Genomic DNA, 23080 nt, shown 5'->3' on the forward strand with positions numbered 1-23080 from the left:
CTCAGTCCCACCAGCAGAAACTTCAATGGAACGCTCAACGCAGATGATCATCTCATCACATCCTCCACTCACCCATTCTTCTGTGTTCTTCCCAACTGGAACAGCAACAGCCATAATCAACAGGTAATCAAGGTAGCTTAGCCGCCGTTACTTCCCCCCTGGCAGATCCCGTGCAGTCGGGAAAGCAGGCTGACTGGGTGACTGTGAGGAGGAAGCGTAGCCCTAAACAGAAGCCCTGTGTACACCGTCAACCCGTTCACATCTCTAACCGTTTTTCCCCACTCGACGATACACTCGCCGAGGATCAAACTCTGGTTATTGGCGACTCTGTTTTGAGAAATGTGAAGTTAGCGACACCAGCAACCATTGTCAATTGTCTTCCGGGGGCCAGAGCAGGCGACATCGAAGGACATTTGAAATTGCTGGCTAAGGCTAAGCGTAAATTTGGTAAGATTGTAATTCACGTCGGCAGTAATGACACTCGGTTACGCCAATCGGAGGTCACTAAAATTAACATTAAATCGGTGTGTAACTTTGCAAAAACAATGTCGGACTCTGTTGTTTTCTCTGGGCCCCTCCCCAATCGGACCGGGAGTGACATGTTTAGCCGCATGTTCTCCTTGAATTGCTGGCTGTCTGAGTGGTGTCCAAAAAATGAGGTGGGCTTCATTGATAATTGGCAAAGCTTCTGGGGAAAACCTGGTCTTGTTAGGAGAGACGGCATCCATCCCACTTTAGAGGGAGCAGCTCTCATTTCTAGAAATCTGGCCAATTTTTTTGGATCCTCCAAACTGTGACTGTCTAGCGTTGGGACCAGGAGGCAGAGCTGTGGTCTTATACACCTCTCTGCAGCTTCTCTCCCCCTGCCATCCCCTCATTACCCCATCCCCGTAGAGACGGTGCCTGCTCCCAGACCACCAATAACCAGCAAAATCTATTTAAGCATAAAAATTCAAAAGAAAAAATAATATAGCACCTTCAATTGCACCACAGACTAAAACAGTTAAATGTGGTCTATTAAACATTAGGTCTCTCTCTTCTAAGTCCCTGTTGGTAAATGATATAATAATTGATCAACGTATTGATTTATTCTGCCTAACAGAAACCTGGTTACAGCAGGATGAATATGTTAGTTTAAATGAGTCAACACCCCCGAGTCACACTAACTGTCAGAATGCTCGTAGCACGGGCCGGGGTGGAGGATTAGCAGCAATCTTCCATTCCAGCTTATTAATTAATCAAAAACCTAGACAGAGCTTTAATTCATTTGAAAGCTTGTCTCTTAGTCTTGTCCATCCAAATTGGAAGTCCCAAAAACCAGTTTTATTTGTTATTATCTATCGTCCACCTGGTCGTTACTGTGAGTTTCTCTGTGAATTTTCAGACCTTTTGTCTGACTTAGTGCTTAGCTCAGATAAGATAATTATAGTGGGCGATTTTAACATCCACACAGATGCTGAGAATGACAGCCTCAACACTGCATTTAATCTATTATTAGACTCTATCGGCTTTGCTCAAAAAGTAAATGAGTCCACCCACCACTTTAATCATATTTTAGATCTTGTTCTGACTTATGGTATGGAAATAGAAGACTTAACAGTATTCCCTGAAAACTCCCTTCTGTCTGATCATTTCTTAATAACATTTACATTTACTCTGATGGACTACCCAGCAGTGGGGAATAAGTTTCATTACACTAGAAGTCTTTCAGAAAGCGCTGTAACTAGGTTTAAGGATATGATTCCTTCTTTATGTTCTCTAATGTCATATACCAACACAGAGCAGAGTAGCTACCTAAACTCTGTAAGGGAGTTAGAGTATCTCGTCAATAGTTTTACATCCTCATTGAAGACAACTTTGGATGCTGTAGCTCCTCTGAAAAAGAGAGCTTTAAATCAGAAGTGTCTGACTCCGTGGTATAACTCACAAACTCGTAGCTTAAAGCAGATAACCCGTAAGTTGGAGAGGAAATGGCGTCTCACTAATTTAGAAGATCTTCACTTAGCCTGGAAAAAGAGTTTGTTGCTCTATAAAAAAAGCCCTCCGTAAAGCTAGGACATCTTTCTACTCATCACTAATTGAAGAAAATAAGAACAACCCCAGGTTTCTTTTCAGCACTGTAGCCAGGCTGACAAAGAGTCAGAGCTCTATTGAGCTGAGTATTCCATTAACTTTAACTAGTAATGACTTCATGACTTTCTTTGCTAACAAAATTTTGACTATTAGAGAAAAAATTACTCATAACCATCCCAAAGATGTATCGTTATCTTTGGCTGCTTTCAGTGATGCCGGTATTTGGTTAGACTCTTTCTCTCCGATTGTTCTGTCTGAGTTATTTTCATTAGTTACTTCATCCAAACCATCAACATGTTTATTAGACCCCATTCCTGCCAGGCTGCTCAAGGAAGTCCTACCATTATTTAATGCTTCAATCTTAAATATGATCAATCTATCTTTGTTAGTTGGTTATGTACCACAGGCCTTTAAGGTGGCAGTAATTAAACCATTACTTAAAAAGCCATCACTTGACCCAGCTATCTTAGCTAATTATAGGCCAATCTCCAACCTTCCTTTTCTCTCAAAGATTCTTGAGAGGGTAGTTGTAAAACAGCTAACTGATCACCTGCAGAGGAATGGTCTATTTGAAGAGTTTCAGTCAGGTTTTAGAATTCATCATAGTACAGAAACAGCATTAGTGAAGGTTACAAATGAGCTTCTTATGGCTTCGGACAGTGGACTTATCTCTGTGCTTGTTCTGTTGGACCTCAGTGCTGCTTTTGATACTGTTGACCATAAAATTTTATTACAGAGATTAGAGCATGTCATAGGTATTAAGGGCACTGCGCTGCGGTGGTTTGAATCATATTTGTCTAATAGATTACAGTTTGTTCATGTAAATGGGGAATCTTCTTCACAGACTAAAGTTAATTATGGAGTTCCACAAGGTTCTGTGCTAGGACCAATTTTATTCACTTTATACATGCTTCCCTTAGGCAGTATTATTAGACGGTATTGCTTAAATTTTCATTGTTACGCAGATGATACCCAGCTTTATCTATCCATGAAGCCAGAGGATACACACCAATTAGCTAAACTGCAGGATTGTCTTACAGACATAAAGACATGGATGACCTCTAATTTCCTGCTTTTAAACTCAGATAAAACTGAAGTTATTGTACTTGGCCCCACAAATCTTAGAAGCATGGTGTCTAACCAGACCGTTACTCTGGATGGCATTTCCCTGATCTCTAGTAATACTGTGAGAAATCTTGGAGTCATTTTTGATCAGGATATGTCATTCAAAGCGCATATTAAACAAATATGTAGGACTGCCTTTTTGCATTTACGCAATATCTCTAAAATCAGAAAGGTCTTGTCTCAGAGTGATGCTGAAAAACTAATTCATGCATTTATTTCCTCTAGGCTGGACTATTGTAATTCATTATTATCAGGTTGTCCTAAAAGTTCCCTAAAAAGCCTTCAGTTGGTTCAGAATGCTGCAGCTGGAGTACTGACGGGGACTAGCAGGAGAGAGCATATCTCACCCGTGTTGGCCTCTCTTCATTGGCTTCCTGTTAATTCTAGAATAGAATTTAAAATTCTTCTTCTTACTTATAAGGTTTTGAATAATCAGGTCCCATCTTATCTTAGGGACCTCGTAGTACCATATTACCCCATTAGAGCGCTTCGCTCTCAGACTGCGGGCTTACTTGTGGTTCCTAGGGTTTGTAAGAGTAGAATGGGAGGCAGAGCCTTCAGCTTTCAGGCTCCTCTCCTGTGGAACCAGCTCCCAATTCAAATCAGGGAGACAGATACCCTCTCTACTTTTAAGATTAAGCTTAAAACTTTCCTTTTCGCTAAGGCTTATAGTTAGGGCTGGATCGGGTGACCCTGGACCATCCCTTGGTTATGTTGCTTTAGACGTAGACTGTGGGGGGGTTCCCATGATGCACTGTTTCTTTCTCTTTTTGCTCCGTATGCATCACTCTGCATTTAATCATTAGTGATCGATCTCTGCCCCCCTTCTCGGCATGTCTTTTTCCTGGTTCTTTCCCTCAGCCCCAACCAGTCTCAGCAGAAGACTGCCCCTCCCTGAGCCTGGTTCTGCTGGAGGTTTCTTCCTGTTAAAAGGGAGTTTTTCCTTCCCACTGTGGCCAAGTGCTTGCTCACAGGGGGTCGTTTTGACCGTTGGGGTTTTTCATAATTATTGTATGGCCTTGCCTTACAATATGGAGCGCCTTGGGACAACTGTTTGTTGTGATTTGGCGCTATATAAGAAAAAAGTTGATTGATTGATTGAACAGGACAGTGGGTGTATTGACATTCTATTTTTTGATCCTATGTTTCCAATTTTCATGCTCGGTTGAAAGTCTGTTCTGTGACATATTTCTGGATTCCATATGGGCCTCACCCTCCTGTTTTGTGAAGTGGTTACCAGTTTTGATATTGATCATTAGTTTCAAAGAAGGTTCATTTTTTGAGTCTCCTCATAATGTTTATTTTGGTTGGAAACTGGTCAGCACCCCTTTTTATGGTTCAGTGAAGTTTTCTTCCTGGATTACGAATGTGTTTTTTGGGTCTGGTTAGTTCCCCCCACAAGTCACCGGTTTATTTCTCTACTTTGAGCAAGCTGCCCCCATGTTATTAGTTCCATTGTCAGGCATGCAATGTTCTTTTGGTTGCATCAGTGTGGTAAAGTATTAGGTGATTGTAATCTCAATCCGGCCCGGTCCCTGCTTACATATGTTACCCAGCTAGTGGCAATCAGGTTCTTTGTATGGTCGCTAATGTGGATCATGAAGGCTGATGGATGAGGTGGATCAGATCTTCAGGGCTGAAATGTTGAGGAGTAAAGTTTGCATCAGGGAGGCAAAAGAAATGAAGGTCGTCTATGTGTTTGACATAAACCAGATGGCAGTGTGAAATGAGAGATGTGACAGAATGAGAGACAGTGAATCTGCATTACATGGTGCCCAGCACTGAAGACAGAGTGCCCATGAATGAAGTCCACCTGTCTTGTGACAGAGCAACATTGTGGGCAAAAATGAAAAGGGTAACTGCTGGCAACAAGTCATTGCTGAAACCAAATGGACTGACCTACACCTGGAACAGACAGTGAGTGAAATCAAAGTCAAAGAAGTACGAGGTCTGTTAGAAAAGTATCCGACCTTTTTATTTCTTTCAAAAACCTGATGGATTTGAATTATGTGTGCTTGCATGAGCAAACCTTGAACCTTCGTGCGCATGCGTGAATTTTTTCACACCTGTCGATTGCGTCATTTCCTGGTAAGCAGCTTTTGTGTGAGGTGTGTGTTGTGCGCTCTGCGTTTTTTCATTCCAATGAAAAAGACGGAACGACTGGAGCAGCGCGACTGCATCAAATTTTGCCAGAAACTGGGCGACAGCCATGTGGAAACCATTCGGATTATTCAGACGGCTTTCGGTGACGATCCTGTGGGCATCACACAGATTAAGGAGCAGTACAACTGGTTTAAAGACATCCGCACCACGGTGGAGAGCGAGCCACGCTCCGGTCGGCCATCAACATGCTGAAATGACCAGATCATTTCAAAGTGAATGCTGTGGTGATGCGGGACCGTTGTGTGACTATCCGAAAAATTGCGGAAGAGGTGGACATCAGCACTTTTTCGGCACATTCCACTGTGACAGAAGATTTGGCCATGAAAAGAGTTGCAGTGAAATTCATGCCAATGGCTTCGGCACAAAGCTGCTCATGGAGCAAAAGAGCCACCGTGTTGAAGCCTCACAGGACATGTTGTGACGTGCTCACCTCTTCTACAATTTCTCGGATAGTCACACGACTGAAAAGCCACTGAAAGCCATCTGAATCTTCCAAATGGTGGGCATCATTTTTTGAAGTCCAACATGTCCTGTGAGAATTCAACATGGTGGCGCTTTTGCTCCATCAGCAGCTTCATGCCGAAGCCATCGGCATGAATTTCGCTGCAACTCTTTTCATGGCAAAATCTTCTGTCACAGTGGAATGTGCCGAAAAAGTGTTGATGTCTACCTCTTCTGCAATTTCTTGGATAGTCACACGACGGTTAAGTGTCTTATCCAAGGACACAGACAGGTGGCAGGAGTGGGATTCAAGCCCATGTCTACATATGGGCAGGCCAGCACCTTGTCCACTCAGGATTTATTTTTTAAATAAAGACATTTTATTGGGGAAAGATTTTTTAACATTATATCTTCATGAAAAACATACTTTTGAAACCTTTATTTGAGATACGCTGATTAATAATTTCAAGTATGAATACAAGATAACATCTTTATTTCAGTATGACTGAAACGTGAAGTTTCACAGTGAAGAGTTTGTAATGTATGAAATGTGAGCCGCAGCTGACCTTTGTACAGGATAATCTCCACCATGACACAGTCTCTAGGTTTTGCGAGCTGAGCCGTCACAGTGCTGCTCAGGCCGCTGTAGTCTCCAAAGTCCGCACTGAGCCTGGACGTGGCTGCCGTGGAAGTCAGCGAACGTGTGTGGCACAGCTGGGCTACCTGAACCTCTGCACACAGGGATTCCACGTGGAGACTGGTCCTCACCACCAGAGTCAATAAACCCTTTTTGATTTGCTGCAAAGACATGGATACTTTATTGCACATTATTCATCACATTTTATAAATAACGTCTCTGCAGTCTTTGACTGTGTACAGCACAGAAACTAAAGGCAATCTTCCCAAATTCAGTATTTGCACATAGGACCTACACTACTACTACTATGTCCTACTGACCGCAGGATCCATTCAATAAGAATTGGTGTATGTTGGCAGCTTGTTAGTAAATTGTTTATGAATGAATAGGAACAATGCCTGCCAAGCCTTTGTGTTAGAGGCACCCAGTCAAGCTTTTGGAATAGCTAGTTTCCAGGTGTTTAAGAACTGAAGCACGCCAATAGATAACATCACCACAATGGAAAGCAGACACTAAGACAGCCTCTTCAGTCCACATCCTACTGACCACAGTAAAATTAACTTTCTACACAACTGTCCAAGTCATTGTTGCAGTTTACTGATACGTGTCAAATGGCTTTGTGTCAAAATGAGCAGTTACTTCAGGAGACTAAGATGAGGAGTCCCTCTTGAATTGTGAGGGAATATCAACTATGACATTTGGCCATGTGTCATATTTCTCTGGAGATGGTCCAGCAGGTAGGAGCCTCAGTGTTAAGGAGCCAGGTTTAAAGAACAGATGGAGGACCCCAGAGCAGAGAACAACACTGGCGTTTGATCAAAGCTGGTTTTATTCTTCAGAGTCATAACTAGAACAGTCTGTACAAACAGCAGGGAAACGACGACAAAAATGTCGTCCTGGTGAGAAGAGATGAGGGGGATGGTCAAGGACACGGGAGTGTGATTAAAGCAGCCAATGAGTAATCCAGAAAAATACACCAAGGTTCAGTACCCAATATACAAATAATGAATGTTTATGAGTTCAATGGTACAAATATTTCATGAGGTAAAAGCTGGAACATACCATTTAACTCGGTTTTGCCTTGTTGAATGGTATGTTAAATCAAACCAAATCAATTTTATTTATATAGCGCCAAATCACAACAAACAGTTGCCCCAAGGCGCTTTATATTGTAAGGCAAGGCCATACAATAATTACGGAAAAACCCCAACGGTCAAAACGACCCCCTGTGAGCAAGCACTTGGCGACAGTGGGAAGGAAAAACTCCCTTTTAACAGGAAGAAACCTCCAGCAGAACCCGGCTCAGGGAGGGGCAGTCTTCTGCTGGGACTGGTTGGGGCTGAGGGGAGAGAATCAGGAAAAAGACATGCTGTGGAAGACAGCAGAGATCAATCACTAACACACAGTCTGAGAGCGAAGCGCTCTATTGGGGTGATATGGTACTATGAGGTCCCTAAGATAAGATGGGACCTGATTATTCAAAACCTTATACGTAAGAAGAAGAATTTTAAATTCTTTTCTAGAATTAACAGGAAGCCAATGAAGAGAGGCCAATATGGGTGAGATATGCTCTCTCCTTCCAGTCCCTGTCAGTACTCTAGCTGCAGCATTTTGAATTAACTGAAGGCTTTTCAGGGAACGTTTAGGACAACCTGATAGTAATGAATTACAATAGTCCAGCCTAGAGGAAATAAATGCATGAATTAGTTTTTCAGCATCACTCTGAGACAAGACCTTTCTGATTTTAGAGATATTGCGTAAATGCAAAAAAGCAGTCCTACATATTTGTTTAATATGCGCTTTGAATGACATATCCTGATCAAAAATGACTCCAAGATTTCTCACAGTATTACTAGAGGTCAGGGTAATGCCATCCAGAGTAAGGATCTGGTTAGACACCATGTTTCTAAGATTTGTGGGGCCAAGTACAATAACTTCAGTTTTATCTGAGTTTAAAAGCAGGAAATTAGAGGTCATCCATGTCTTTATGTCTGTAAGACAATCCTGCAGTTTAGCTAATTGGTGTGTGTCCTCTGGCTTCATGGATAGATAAAGCTGGGTATCATGTTGTGTGGGCCGCTGAAGAGGAGGTACTGCTGGCTCACCACCACCAGAGGGCGCCGCCGCCCCACAGGAGCAGCCTTGGTAACAGCTGTCACCCATCACCTGAGACAGCTGACGGCAATTATCACTGGGGTATATCAGCAGGACGGCATCTCGACCTCATCGCCGAGATATCGTTCTACCTGGAAGGTAATAATCTCAGCTGACTGCTTGACAGTAACCTTTGTGATTTTTGTGAGTGATTGCAGACTTTTTTCCCCAACGAGAGGTGGAGGTAGCTTCCCTGCCGTACAGGTTTCTGGGTGCAAACGCGCCCACGTTAATTGTGTTCTTGTTCCTCGCCAGCAGTACCAGGTCCGACACGCGGAGGCAGTGGCCACCTGGGAGTTCGGAACTTGGCGGCTCCAGTATTCCCGGGGTCCTGTGGCGGAGGAAACCGTGTGGTTCCGGTTCTACTTTGGAGAGGCGTCTCCTATCTTCGAGCCTGCCCACACGACACCTTCGTGAATTGAACTTTGTCCATTGTTGTAATTTGTTGTGTTTGTTGTGCACGTTCGCAACAGTAAAGTGTTGTTATTTGACCTATTCCATTGTCCGTTCATTTGCGCCTCCTGTTGTGGGTCCGTGTTCCTACACTTTCCCAACATATCATCTGCGTAACAATGAAAATTTAAGCAATACCGTCTAATAATACTGCCTAAGGGAAGCATGTATAAAGTGAATAAAATTGGTCCTAGCACAGAACCTTGTGGAACTCCATAATTAACTTTAGTCTGTGAAGAAGATTCCCCATTTACATGAACAAATTGTAATCTATTAGACAAATATGATTCAAACCACCGCAGCGCAGTGCCTTTAATACCTATGGCATGCTCTAATCTCTGTAATAAAATTTTATGGTCAACAGTATCAAAAGCAGCACTGAGGTCTAACAGAACAAGCACAGAGATGAGTCCACTGTCCGAGGCCATAAGAAGATCAATTGTAACCTTCACTAATGCTGTTTCTGTACTATGATGAATTCTAAAACCTGACTGAAACTCTTCAAATAGACCATTCCTCTGCAGATGATCAGTTAGCTGTTTTACAACTACCCTTTCAAGAATTTTTGAGAGAAAAGGAAGGTTGGAGATTGGCCTATAATTAGCTAAGATAGCTGGGTCAAGTGATGGCTTTTTAAGTAATGGTTTAATTACTGCCACCTTAAAAGCCTGTGGTACATAGCCAACTAACAAAGATAAATTGATCATATTTAAGATCGAAGCATTAAATAATGGTAGGGCTTCCTTGAGCAGCCTGGTAGGAATGGGGTCTAATAAACATGTTGATGGTTTGGATGAAGTAACTAATGAAAATAACTCAGACAGAACAATCGGAGAGAAAGAGTCTAACCAAATACCGGCATCACTGAAAGCAGCCAAAGATAACGATACGTCTTTGGGATGGTTATGAGTAATTTTTTCTCTAATAGTTAAAATTTTGTTAGCAAAGAAAGTCATGAAGTCATTACTAGTTAAAGTTAATGGAATACTCAGCTCAATAGAGCTCTGACTCTTTGTCAGCCTGGCTACAGTGCTGAAAAGAAACCTGGGGTTGTTCTTATTTTCTTCAATTAGTGATGAGTAGAAAGATGTCCTAGCTTTACGGAGGGCTTTTTTTATAGAGCAACAGACTCTTTTTCCAGGCTAAGTGAAGATCTTCTAAATTAGTGAGACGCCATTTCCTCTCCAACTTACGGGTTATCTGCTTTAAGCTACGAGTTTGTGAGTTATACCACGGAGTCAGACACTTCTGATTTAAAGCTCTCTTTTCAGAGGAGCTACAGCATCCAAAGTTGTCTTCAATGGGGATGTAAAACTATTGACGAGATACTCTATCTCCCTTACAGAGTTTAGGTAGCTACTCTGCACTGTGTTGGTATATGGCATTAGAGAACATAAAGAAGGAATCATATCCTTAAACCTAGTTACAGCGCTTTCTGAAAGACTTCTAGTGTAATGAAACTTATTCCCCACTGCTGGGTAGTCCATCAGAGTAAATGTAAATGTTATTAAGAAATGATCAGACAGAAGGGAGTTTTCAGGGAATACTGTTAAGTCTTCTATTTCCATACCATAAGTCAGAACAAGATCTAAGATATGATTAAAGTGGTGGGTGGACTCATTTACTTTTTGAGCAAAGCCAATAGAGTCTAATAATAGATTAAATGCAGTGTTGAGGCTGTCATTCTCAGCATCTGTGTGGATGTTAAAATCGCCCACTATAATTATCTTATCTGAGCTAAGCACTAAGTCAGACAAAAGGTCTGAAAATTCACAGAGAAACTCACAGTAACGACCAGGTGGACGATAGATAATAACAAATAAAACTGTTTTTTGGGACTTCCAATTTGGATGGACAAGACTAAGAGACAAGCTTTCAAATGAATTAAAGCTCTGTCTAGGTTTTTGATTAATTAATAAGCTGGAATGGAAGATTGCTGCTAATCCTCCGCCCCGGCCCGTGCTACGAGCATTCTGACAGTTAGTGTGACTCGGGGGTGTTGACTCATTTAAACTAACATATTCATCCTGCTGTAACCAGGTTTCTGTTAGGCAGAATAAATCAATATGTTGATCAATTATTATATCATTTACCAACAGGGACTTAGAAGAGAGAGACCTAATGTTTAATAGACCACATTTAACTGTTTTAGTCTGTGGTGCAGTTGAAGGTGCTATATTATTTTTTCTTTTTGAATTTTTATGCTTAAATTGATTTTTGCTGGTTATTGGTAGTCTGGGAGCAGGCACCGTCTCTACGGGGATGGGGTAATGAGGGGATGGCAGGGGGAGAGAAGCTGCAGAGAGGTGTGTAAGACTACAACTCTGCTTCCTGGTCCCAACCCTGGATAGTCACGGTTTGGAGGATTTAAGAAAATTGTCCAGATTTCTAGAAATGAGAGCTGCTCCATCCAAAGTGGGATGGATGCCGTCTCTCCTAACAAGACCAGGTTTTCCCCAGAAGCTTTGCCAATTATCTATGAAGCCCACCTCATTTTTTGGACACCACTCAGACAGCCAGCAATTCAAGGAGAACATGCGGCTAAACATGTCACTCCCGGTCCGATTGGGGAGGGAAAACTACAGAGTCCGACATTGTTTTTGCAAAGTTACACACCGATTTAATGTTAATTTTAGTGACCTCCGATTGGCGTAACCGGGTGTCATTACTGCCGACGTGAATTACAATCTTACCAAATTTACGCTTAGCCTTAGCCAGCAGTTTCAAATTTCCTTCAATGTCGCCTGCTCTGGCCCCCGGAAGACAATTGACTATGGTTGCTGGTGTCGCTAACTTCACATTTCTCAAAACAGAGTCGCCAATAACCAGAGTTTGATCCTCGGCGGGTGTGTCGTCGAGTGGGGAAAAACGGTTAGAGATGTGAACGGGTTGGCGGTGTACACGGGGCTTCTGTTTAGGGCTACGCTTCCTCCTCACAGTCACCCAGTCGGCTTGCTTTCCCGGCTGCTCGGGATCTGCCAGGGGGGAACTAACTGAATTAAATATTCCTTCCATTGAAAGAATGTAAAAACAGTCATCATTTGTTTTATATAACGGTTAAACTAGATGGATTACATCTCTCGGCTGGCTTTGGAACGCCTTGGGGTTCCCCCGGAGGAGCTGGGGGATGTGTGTGTCGATCGGGAGGTCTGGGTGGCTTTGCTTGAGCTGCTGTCCCCGCGACCCGACTCCGGATAAAGTGGAAGAAAATGGATGGATGGATCCTTGTCATTTGATATTATATTAATTTATAAAGAAGAGAAAGGGACTTACATTTTGGTGCATCACTGCACTGACTTTGTATGCTTCCAAAAAAAAAAAAAAAGACTGTGTACTTCCTCATTCCAGCAAAAAATCACATCAGAAATTTGTCCAGGTTTTGTGCATCACTGCTGCTTTGACATCAACAATCCAACAAGAACTTTAAATACTAGTCCAAAAATAATTCTGACGAGTCCATGATGTCGTGCACTGACTTCGCGTACAAAAAACCCCCCCAAAAAACTGTGTACCTCCTCAGTGCAGCGAACAAAATTCACATCAGAATTTACTCTAGCTTTTCATTCTAACTTCCTCCTAACAGCAATTCATGCCTCCAAACGGCTTACAGCGCAGTGGATTTTTTGTTTGTGTGTGCACTGTAAAACTCAGTTAGTTGAACTCAAACCATTTGAGGAAACCGATTGCCTTAAACCATTTGAGTTTGCCAACTTAAATAATTTTCAAAAATTTAATTGTTAAAGATTTAGTAACCTAACTATTTATAGTTAATTAAACTTATGTAAATCTAGTTTATGTTTTCAATAAAGTGACAAATATTTCTGCCTAAAAAATTTGCATTACATTTTGGATTAGATTTTTTGATGCATTCTTTGGTTTACTTGTTGACTCTGCGTTGTGTTGTTATGACTCTGCCCATTTGCTCCCCTCGGGACGTGAACTCACGATCTCCAGCATGGAAGTCAGACTCTAACCAGAAGGCTAAAACCCAGGGCTCTGGCCTTGTGAGCAGAGGTTTACTAACTACATATGCACACTGACACCTGCTGGCCTCGCTATAAAATCTTAATTAAAATGAATGAATGGAATGCACTGCAAATACATCACCAACACTTAAATGCTCCAAAACTTTAAATCCACTTAAAGGAACTGATTTGTTATGACAACAATTAATTTTTGAGTTAGTTTAATTAATGGAAATGAGTTACATTAGTTTGAGTTACACTAACTTAATTATTGTATTAAAATGAAGTGTTTGGTTTAACAGTGTGTGTGTGTGTGTGTGTGTGTGTGTTTGAAGAATTAACACCGTCAATTATCTTCTAATAATGTGCTTCATTCCCCACATCTGTTCTCAGGTCAGGTCATGGGGCATGGACTGGTAGTGCATGCTGACATACCTACTGCATTACAGACCTGCTTTTGGTCCCAGCTGGAGGGCCTTAAGGTAGACCAGTAGTCTCTCCTTACCTCCTAAATGGGCACCCCTTTGGCCTGGTCCAGTCACTGCGTTACTCAACTATGAGGCACTTGCATCCTGGATCATCCTCAGCTGATGCATCACAATGCTCGAAGTTGACCTCAACAGTGTCTCCTTACGATAGCCTGCTTCCCAAAATACCTGTGCATAGGGTGGCTACGATGTCCAGCAACTTGATGGGAATCCCATGAATTCTCAAGTTGTCCAAGATGTCCATGTGGACACTAGTTGACTTTGTGGTGGCGAAGCCAGACTGCTCCAGTGGCTGAGCAGCAAGGAACTGGAACTGAATCCTGGTAAGACTAATCCTTCCCAGTGTCCTTCCTGGGTCATCGGACAGTATAATAAATGGTTGATACTCTCTCTTCCAGATAGAAATCAAGATTCCATCTCCACCCACCTGGAGGAGCTCAGCTGAAGCACCAGACATTCTTAACCACATTTTGCACTTAGCTGGTTCAGTGCCTTGGTGACCTCACTGATATTTGGGGGTTCACAGTTGATTGGACTGTCAGCCACATCCAACTCAAAAGACCTGGACCTTCTTCCTGCTTTAAGGGTATCAATAGACTAAACACCTCTGTGCAGTGACAACATGACCCTGACCAGGTGTCTCTCTACTATCTTAGGATGAGCTTCCAGAGACATCAATGTCTCAACACTTTCAATACATACAGACACACTCAGAATAGCTGAGTCCAGGACAGAACTGAAAGCCTGGATCTACATCTTAATACAGAACAATCCTAAATCCAGACCATCTGACTCCTCACTCTATGGGCGTCCAGTCATTTCACAAGGATCACATTATTGCTTTGTAATCTCAAACTGCTCTGGTTAATATTTTGTTTACCTTATAAACTGGTCAATGCATTACAAATGAGAAGTTGCTTGAAGACCAAAATAATGAATCTTGCCTCCTACATTATCAGGAAGCACCTTTGCTTCATTTTGCAGCAGCAATACCATGAAATGAAGAGAATACTGTGGTAAACACGGTAATGTAGCAATGAAACTCTTACTTTGAACTTCTGCAAGGCTTCATCGTGGTTTAGACCATGCAGTGACTCTCCATTTAGTTCAAGGATCTCATCTCCTGTCCAGACACAAACACAGAATGTCCAAACAGCTTTAAAGGACTGCACATTTTCAACTCACCATCTCAGATAACATTAACAATATAAATCTTAAACATGGGCCTGTGATTCTGTTACCAGAATTACTACTCAAATAATGTTTTTTAAAAATTGAAGCTTATGGCTACAGGAGCCAGGAGACACTGCTGGACACCTGGACTGCAAGACTGAGCTCAGGAGGTCATCAGGACCCCCAGCCCAACATGCTGACCTGCTTCCCCTGTCTTTGTTCCTAGTAAAAATAGTAAATAGGCTGCATTTATATTGTGGTATTTTTATTGACTCCTCCCATTTGCTCTCCTTGGGATGCACTCTCACGATCTCTGGCATGAGAGGTGGGCACTCTGACCAATCGGGAAAAATCTGATCTGAGTGACCAGAGTATCCTTTGGCTGTTGGGGGAGTGAAGCCTACTGACTACCACATGCATGACTCCTGCTGGTCTCCCTTACAAAGCACTTTACAATGAAGTCTCACATTCACTCATTTTCTGGTGATTTTCCAGTTGGAAAGAGAACTGAACGGAGGATCCATGTCCAGCTTTATCATAATAAATCCCCTCTGAAACATCACTTTGGGTGGAACTGTGAAAATCCAGAGCATGCTGAGGACTTCTGGAAGCATCTAATGGACAAATTCTGGAGAATGTCGCTTCTGTGACTGATATAGCTTTGATCACCAGATTGCAAGTTCCATTTACTCAGACTCTGCTCTTCATGTTGTGATATGTCCCCTGTCTGTGTCTTTCTGTTAATTGTCATTGTGTCTATGTCTTATGTATAGTAGTGGTCTTTATGATCTGTGTCTTTGGGTTAATTGTCATGGTGTTTCAGTCCTGTGTCCATGTCCGTTTGTCGTGTTGTTTCCCTGTTTACACTCTTTTACATTTTTGAGTTCCTTGTTAGTTTTCTGCCTTTACTTCCTTGGATTTGTACTTATTTTGTGGTTCTCTTTTTAGTGTGATTATTATTATTATCATGGCATGTTTTTGGTTCTCCTCACCCTCAGTGCTCTTTTGGTTAGTCTCTCGGTCAGTTTCTGCGTGTGTGTTTGTAGGCGTGTTGTTTGTCACCCGGTCTCCCCCACACAGCTGCATCACATTTCCTAATCACACCACCTGTTGTTTGTCTTTTCGTTTGTGTTCTGTTGGGGTCTGGTCCTGGTCAGGTTCTTTTATGAGTTTTGTCCAGATATTTACTGTCCTCTGTTCTTTTTACTCACTTGTCTGGTCGGCGAGTGGGCATTCCCCTCGCTTTGTCTCATGGTGCTTCTCTCTCTCACATCTTGTGGTGTAGATTGCATGTGACTGAGTGTGTGTGTGTGATCATCTTTTCTTTCACATCTTGCTGTGTGTGGCTCAGTGTGTGTGTCTGTGTAATTCCTGCCTCCTTCTGGCGTGCTCAGTGGAAATCCAAATGCTCAGTGGATTTTCCCTCCTCTGTCTTCTGCTCTTTTCTATTTCCCTTCTCACAGTTTATCCCAGCGTCCTTCTGTTTTATGTGGTTATTCCACTTTTTACTCGGTGGGCTCTTTTCTTGCCCTTTTCCCCTTCCTGTATGATTCTGTGTCATCACGGGGTTAAATTTATGAGCCTTTGGCTGTGAGCTCTTAGGCACCCTGCTCAGCACGTTGCTCTGGTTGGAGCGACATCTCTGCGATTTTGGAATTGTGGGATAGCTCGCCGGACTACTTTCACGAGACCCAGCGCTGAATTTGCCGACATGAGAAGATGCTGCTGGATGAGAGTGAGTATATTGACTTACGATCATTTAAGCGTAAAAACACGACATACACAAGTTCATGTGCCATATATACTCCTTATGTTTTTGTTACCCATGAAAACGCACTGTCATCGCAACCACAGCATTGTTTGGGAACTACTTTTTGTGCAGGAATTCATCAAGCACATCGGCCGCGGTTGTGTACTAACACGGAATATACAAAAACTGTATAGTTCTTCAGCTAAAATGGGAGCGTCCACTTCTAGCTTGCCATAAGCTAAGCTAGTGGCGCTCGTGAGAATATGGCAGCGCCACAACAAAGAGGCGCGGTCAGAGGAACTGTGAAATACTGGTGAGTCACTATTAATAATTTCTTACGTGTCCAACCTCGTAGGTTGAGCGTTAAAATTAATAAATAAATAATTATTTATAGGAAAACGTTCTATTTTTTTTTTTACTAAGGTTTGAACTTTGAGTGTTTACACAGGAGAGAAAAGTGAGAAAATGTTAAAGGGACACTTTACTCATCAATGTTAACCCCTAAAATAAGAGATTATTTATTGAAATAGTGAAATCTTCAGTAAAAACAAGATTTGCAATAGATTAGCTTAATTTTTATGATTATTAAAAAACTGACCAGCCTTCCATGTGCTACATGTATGAAGTCACAAGGGCTGATTTTGTGCAGCCTGGTGTACATACATGTATAGATACTGCAGTAAAACACCTGAAAATCTTACACTTAAATTATAATGTGACATCAGAAAGTAGCAAATTATATTTCTTGCTCTTATTTATGAATATTAGTCAAGTCATTGGCCTATTTTTGAGATTTTGTAAGGAGTTTTACTGATATCTCTATACATGTTTACATTCAACAGTGTGTTAAGAGCACTTGTGATGTCATAGCACAGGCAACTGGAGGAAACTTGATTTGAAAAATTCTCAAAAAAATAAATTCCAAGAAACTGTATTTCAAAGTTGATATGATCTTTATCTTTTAGAAACTGCTATTTTAATACGAGTGGAGTGTCCCTTTAATGTCTGTTTGAGAAAAGTGTATAAAGTGTGTAGTGAGGGGTTTTACAGCCTTAAAATATCTGTAATAATTGTAAAAAATAACGCTGACTACTTCGCGGATTTCGGCTATCGCGGGTTATTTTTAGAACGTAACTCCCGCGATAAACGAGGCACCACTGTATATGATATAATCGTTAGCAAGTTGATCACCAATGAATATGGCTTTTTACACCCTTCAGAAAACCATACAACATTTATCAGACCATTTGATCGCTTCGGCCTCAAGGTGTATGGTTTTCTTCAGAGTGTATAAAGCCATATTCATTGGTGAACAACTTGATAACTGATAATATCAGCTGTGTTTGTCATTATCATTTGTCGGGAGCACATTCTACGTCCAACATGTGGTATTCTGTCCCTGCTGTGTGAGTATGTGGTTTTGTATCGACACTCTGGACACTCTGGAAATGAACTGTTACTTTGACACTCACTTTGATGGAGAAACTCTATAGTGGAGAACAGTCCTTGACGTTTGCACTTCTCTCCCGAAGAGTTTTTTTCAGAATCAGAATCGCCTTTATTGTCATTGTAATTTGCATTCCAACAAGATTTGAGTGCAACTCCAAAAAGGTGCTTTCCGTGGTGCGAGTCATTTTTAGCCAAATAAAAGACAGTGAAATTTAACAGTAAATTATTCAGAGTATATGCACAACTAATATAAACATAAGGTAAAATAAAATAAAATAAAATGAAATGTGGACTAAGTAATGTAAAACGTGAAATATATACAACTGTGGAATCATATTGCACAGGAATATTGCACATGGTTTACAAATATTGCACAAGAAACTTGAAGGTGCGGATTAGAGTGATTTGTTTTTGTTCAGAGCAGTGATCGCTTTGGGGAGAAAGCTGTCCCTGAGTCTGTTTGTCCTAGTTTTGATTGACCTATACCGTCGGCCAGAGGGTAGTAGGTCAAACAGGTGGTTGCTGGGGTGGGATGTGTCTTTGCTGATGCTAGCAGCTCTGCTGAGGTAGCGAGAGGCTTCCTCTGTTTTCCTGCTTCTGCAATTGATCTCTTCAGGTTTTGGAGAGAAGATACCTATGTTTGACTCACGGTTGTTGAAGGTTATTTTTCCAGCTTTTCCTCTCTTGAATGACTTTGTTGGTTTTACTTTGTTGGTTTTTTCACGTTCTTCCTTACTGGTGTTCTGAAGATGGATTTTTTGTTTATTCCCACCTTGAAGATTCTGCTTTGCACTCCCTGGTAAGAACCTGAGTTTGTTACACTAATTATGAAGAAGATTCCTCTGTTCAGCATCCACCTTTTGGAACAAGATCCCTCTGCTTCCTCTCAACTCCTTTCTGATGGTCCCTAACTTTGTTCCAACCTTGAAGAAGGCTCTTCAGCTAACTCTTACCTTCACGTGACTGAGTTATTTAACCGTGTAAATAAACTATCCTTTGCTCCATCCATGAGTCTGGCTGTCCTGCATAATTGGGGTACTCTCGTTCAGTAACCACCCCCAACCGTAACATGTTCACTATTGAGGACTGCACTGTTTCCTTTTCTATTATTCTTTGACACCTCCGTTGAATGTTGCTATTGTGTGACATCTCTGTGTTCATTGTCCTGTTTAACCCAGTTCGTTTGTTGCTTCCTTCTGCCTATATTTTGGTTTCAGTTTTACATTTACTCCTGTGGTGCACTTTGGACTCCTTCTGTTGAAGGGCTTGACTCCTATGTTTTGGCAAATAAATCACCTTCATTCTTCATTTCTATTCTGTGGTTACTGCCTGCATTTTTGGGCTCACCCTGTAACTGAGCACGCAACATGTCACCATTTGGACATCCTTTGTGCATTCACTGGACTCTACATGCATGTGGCTGCTTGGCTGCAACATGTTCGTCAACGTTTTTTTGTACTTTGTTTTATTTCTTAATTTATTATCGTTAGTATGGCCAGAGTAGCTGGTCACCCCACTGAGTCTGATCTGCAATTAAAAAAAGCCCAAACACCTGAGGAAGTTTCTCCTGCCACTGTGGGAAACCCCGGCTTCAATCAATCAATCAATCAATCAATCAATCAATCAATCAATCAATCAATCAATCAATTTTTTTATATAGCGCCAAATCACAACAAACAGTTGCCCCAAGGCGCTTTATATTGAAAGGCAAGGCCATACAATAATTATGTAAAACCCCAACGGTCAAAACGACCCCTTGTGAGCAAGCACTTGGCTACAGTGGGAAGGAAAAACTCCCTTTTAACAGGAAGAAACCTCCAGCAGAACCAGGCTCAGGGAGGGGCAGTCTTCTGCTGGGACTGGTTGGGGCTGAGGGAGAGAACCAGGAAAAAGACATGCTGTGGAGGGGAGCAGAGATCGATCACTAATGATTAAATGCAGAGTGGTGCATACAGAGCAAAAAGAGAAAGAAACAGTGCATCATGGGAACCCCCCAGCAGTCTACGTCTATAGCAGCATAACTAAGGGATGGTTCAGGGTCACCGGATCCAGCCCTAACTATAAGCTTTAGCAAAAAGGAAAGTTTTAAGCCTAATCTTAAAAGTAGAGAGGGTGTCTGTCTCCCTGATCTGAATTGGGAGCTGGTTCCACAGGAGAGGAGCCTGAAAGCTGAAGGCTCTGCCTCCCATTCTACTCTTACAAACCCTAGGAACTACAAGTAAGCCTGCAGTCTGAGAGCGAAGCGCTCTATTGGGGTGATATGGTACTACGAGGTCCCTAAGATAAGATGGGACCTGATTATTCAAAACCTTATAAGTAAGAAGAAGAATTTTAAATTCTATTCTAGAATTAACAGGAAGCCAATGAAGAGAGGCCAATATGGGTGAGATATGCTCTCTCCTTCTAGTCCCCGTCAGTACTCTAGCTGCAGCATTTTGAATTAACTGAAGGCTTTTTAGGGAACTTTTAGGACAACCTGATAATAATGAATTACAATAGTCCAGCCTAGAGGAAATAAATGCATGAATTAGTTTTTCAGCATCACTCTAAGACAAGACCTTTCTGATTTTAGAGATATTGCGTAAATGCAAAAAAGCAGTCCTACATATTTGTTTAATATGCACTTTGAATGACATATCCTGATCAAAAATGACTCCAAGATTTCTCACAGTATTACTAGAGGTCAGGGTAATGCCATCCAGAGTAAGGATCTGGTTAGACACCATGTTTCTAAGATTTGTGGGGCCAAGTACAATAACTTCAGTTTTATCTGAGTTTAAAAGCAGGAAATTAGAGGTCATCCATGTCTTTATGTCTGTAAGACAATCCTGCAGTTTAGCTAATTGGTGTGTGTCCTCTGGCTTCATGGATAGATAAAGCTGGGTATCATCTGCGTAACAATGAAAATTTAAGCAATACCGTCTAATAATACTGCCTAAGGGAAGCATGTATAAAGTGAATAAAATTGGTCCTAGCACAGAACCTTGTGGAACTCCATAATTAACTTTAGTCTGTGAAGAAGATTCCCCATTTACATGAACAAATTGTAATCTATTAGACAAATATGATTCAAACGACCGCAGCGCAGTGCCTTTAATACCTATGGCATGCTCTAATCTCTGTAATAAAATTTTATGGTCAACAGTATCAAAAGCAGCACTGAGGTCTAACAGAACAAGCACAGAGATGAGTCCACTGTCCGAGGCCATAAGAAGATCATTTGTAACCTTCACTAATGCTGTTTCTGTACTATGATGAATTCTAAAACCTGACTGAAACTCTTCAAATAGACCATTCCTCTGCAGATGATCAGTTAGCTGTTTTACAACTACCCTTTCAAGAATTTTTGAGAGAAAAGGAAGGTTGGAGATTGGCCTATAATTAGCTAAGATAGCTGGGTCAAGTGATGGCTTTTTAAGTAATGGTTTAATTACTGCCACCTTAAAAGCCTGTGGTACATAGCCAACTAACAAAGATAGATTGATCATATTTAAGACCGAAGCATTAAATAATGGTAGGGCTTCCTTGAGCAGCCTGGTAGGAATGGGGTCTAATAAACATGTTGATGGTTTGGATGAAGTAACTAATGAAAATAACTCAGACAGAACAATCGGAGAGAAAGAGTCTAACCAAATACCGGCATCACTGAAAGCAGCCAAAGATAACGATACGTCTTTGGGATGGTTATGAGTAATTTTTTCTCTAATAGTTAAAATTTTGTTAGCAAAGAAAGTCATGAAGTCATTACTAGTTAAAGTTAATGGAATACTCAGCTCAATAGAGCTCTGACTCTTTGTCAGCCTGGCTACAGTGCTGAAAAGAAACCTGGGGTTGTTCTTATTTTCTTCAATTAGTGATGAGTAGAAAGATGTCCTAGCTTTACGGAGGGCTTTTTTATAGAGCAACAGACTCTTTTTCCAGGCTAAGTGAAGATCTTCTAAATTAGTGAGACGCCATTTCCTCTCCAACTTACGGGTTATCTGCTTTAAGCTACAAGTTTGTGAGTTATACCACGGAGTCAGACACTTCTGATTTAAAGCTCTCTTTTTCAGAGGAGCTACAGCATCCAAAGTTGTCTTCAATGAGGATGTAAAACTATTGACGAGATACTCTATCTCCCTTACAGAGTTTAGGTAGCTACTCTGCACTGTGTTGGTATATGGCATTAGAGAACATAAAGAAGGAATCATATCCTTAAACCTAGTTACAGCGCTTTCTGAAAGATTTCTAGTGTAATGAAACTTATTCCCCACTGCTGGGTAGTCCATCAGAGTAAATGTAAATGTTATTAAGAAATGATCAGACAGAAGGGAGTTTTCAGGGAATACTGTTAAGTCTTCTATTTCCATACCATAAGTCAGAACAAGATCTAAGATATGATTAAAGTGGTGGGTGGACTCATTTACTTTTTGAGCAAAGCCAATAGAGTCTAATAATAGATTAAATGCAGTGTTGAGGCTGTCATTCTCAGCATCTGTGTGGATGTTAAAATCGCCCACTATAATTATCTTATCTGAGCTAAGCACTAAGTCAGACAAAAGGTCTGAAAATTCACAGAGAAACTCACAGTAACGACCAGGTGGACGATAGATAATAACAAATAAAACTGGTTTTTGGGACTTCCAATTTGGATGGACAAGACTAAGAGACAAGCTTTCAAATGAATTAAAGCTCTGTCTGGGTTTTTGATTAATTAATAAGCTGGAATGGAAGATTGCTGCTAATCCTCCGCCCCGGCCCGTGCTACGAGCATTCTGACAGTTAGTGTGACTCGGGGGTGTTGACTCATTTAAACTAACATATTCATCCTGCTGTAACCAGGTTTCTGTTAGGCAGAATAAATCAATATGTTGATCAATTATTATATCATTTACCAACAGGGACTTAGAAGAGAGAGACCTAATGTTTAATAGACCACATTTAACTGTTTTAGTCTGTGGTGCAGTTGAAGGTGCTATATTATTTTTTCTTTTTGAATTTTTATGCTTAAATAGATTTTTGCTGGTTATTGGTAGTCTGGGAGCAGGCACCGTCTCTACGGGGATGGGGTAATGAGGGGATGGCAGGGGGAGAGAAGCTGCAGAGAGGTGTGTAAGACTACAACTCTGCTTCCTGGTCCCAACCCTGGATAGTCACGGCTTCAGTGGATAAAACACTCACCTGCCAATAAGTGAACAGTTCTGTCAGTTTCATGTGTTCTCAGGTGAAC

The 23080-nt window shown here is 41.5% G+C and overlaps 1 protein-coding gene across 1 annotated transcript in view; it reads right to left on the reverse strand.

The window, feature by feature from the left end:
* The window catches only part of il16 (interleukin 16), a 236540-nt gene that overhangs the window by 104163 nt on the left and 109297 nt on the right, over positions 1 to 23080 (reverse strand). The window contains 2 exon segments of the mRNA XM_034184100.1: positions 6369 to 6600; positions 14549 to 14622. Coding sequence (XP_034039991.1) covers positions 6369 to 6600; positions 14549 to 14622 — 306 coding nt within the window.

Source organism: Thalassophryne amazonica, chromosome 2 (assembly GCF_902500255.1).
Source record: "Thalassophryne amazonica chromosome 2, fThaAma1.1, whole genome shotgun sequence".
NCBI lineage: Eukaryota > Metazoa > Chordata > Actinopteri > Batrachoidiformes > Batrachoididae > Thalassophryne > Thalassophryne amazonica.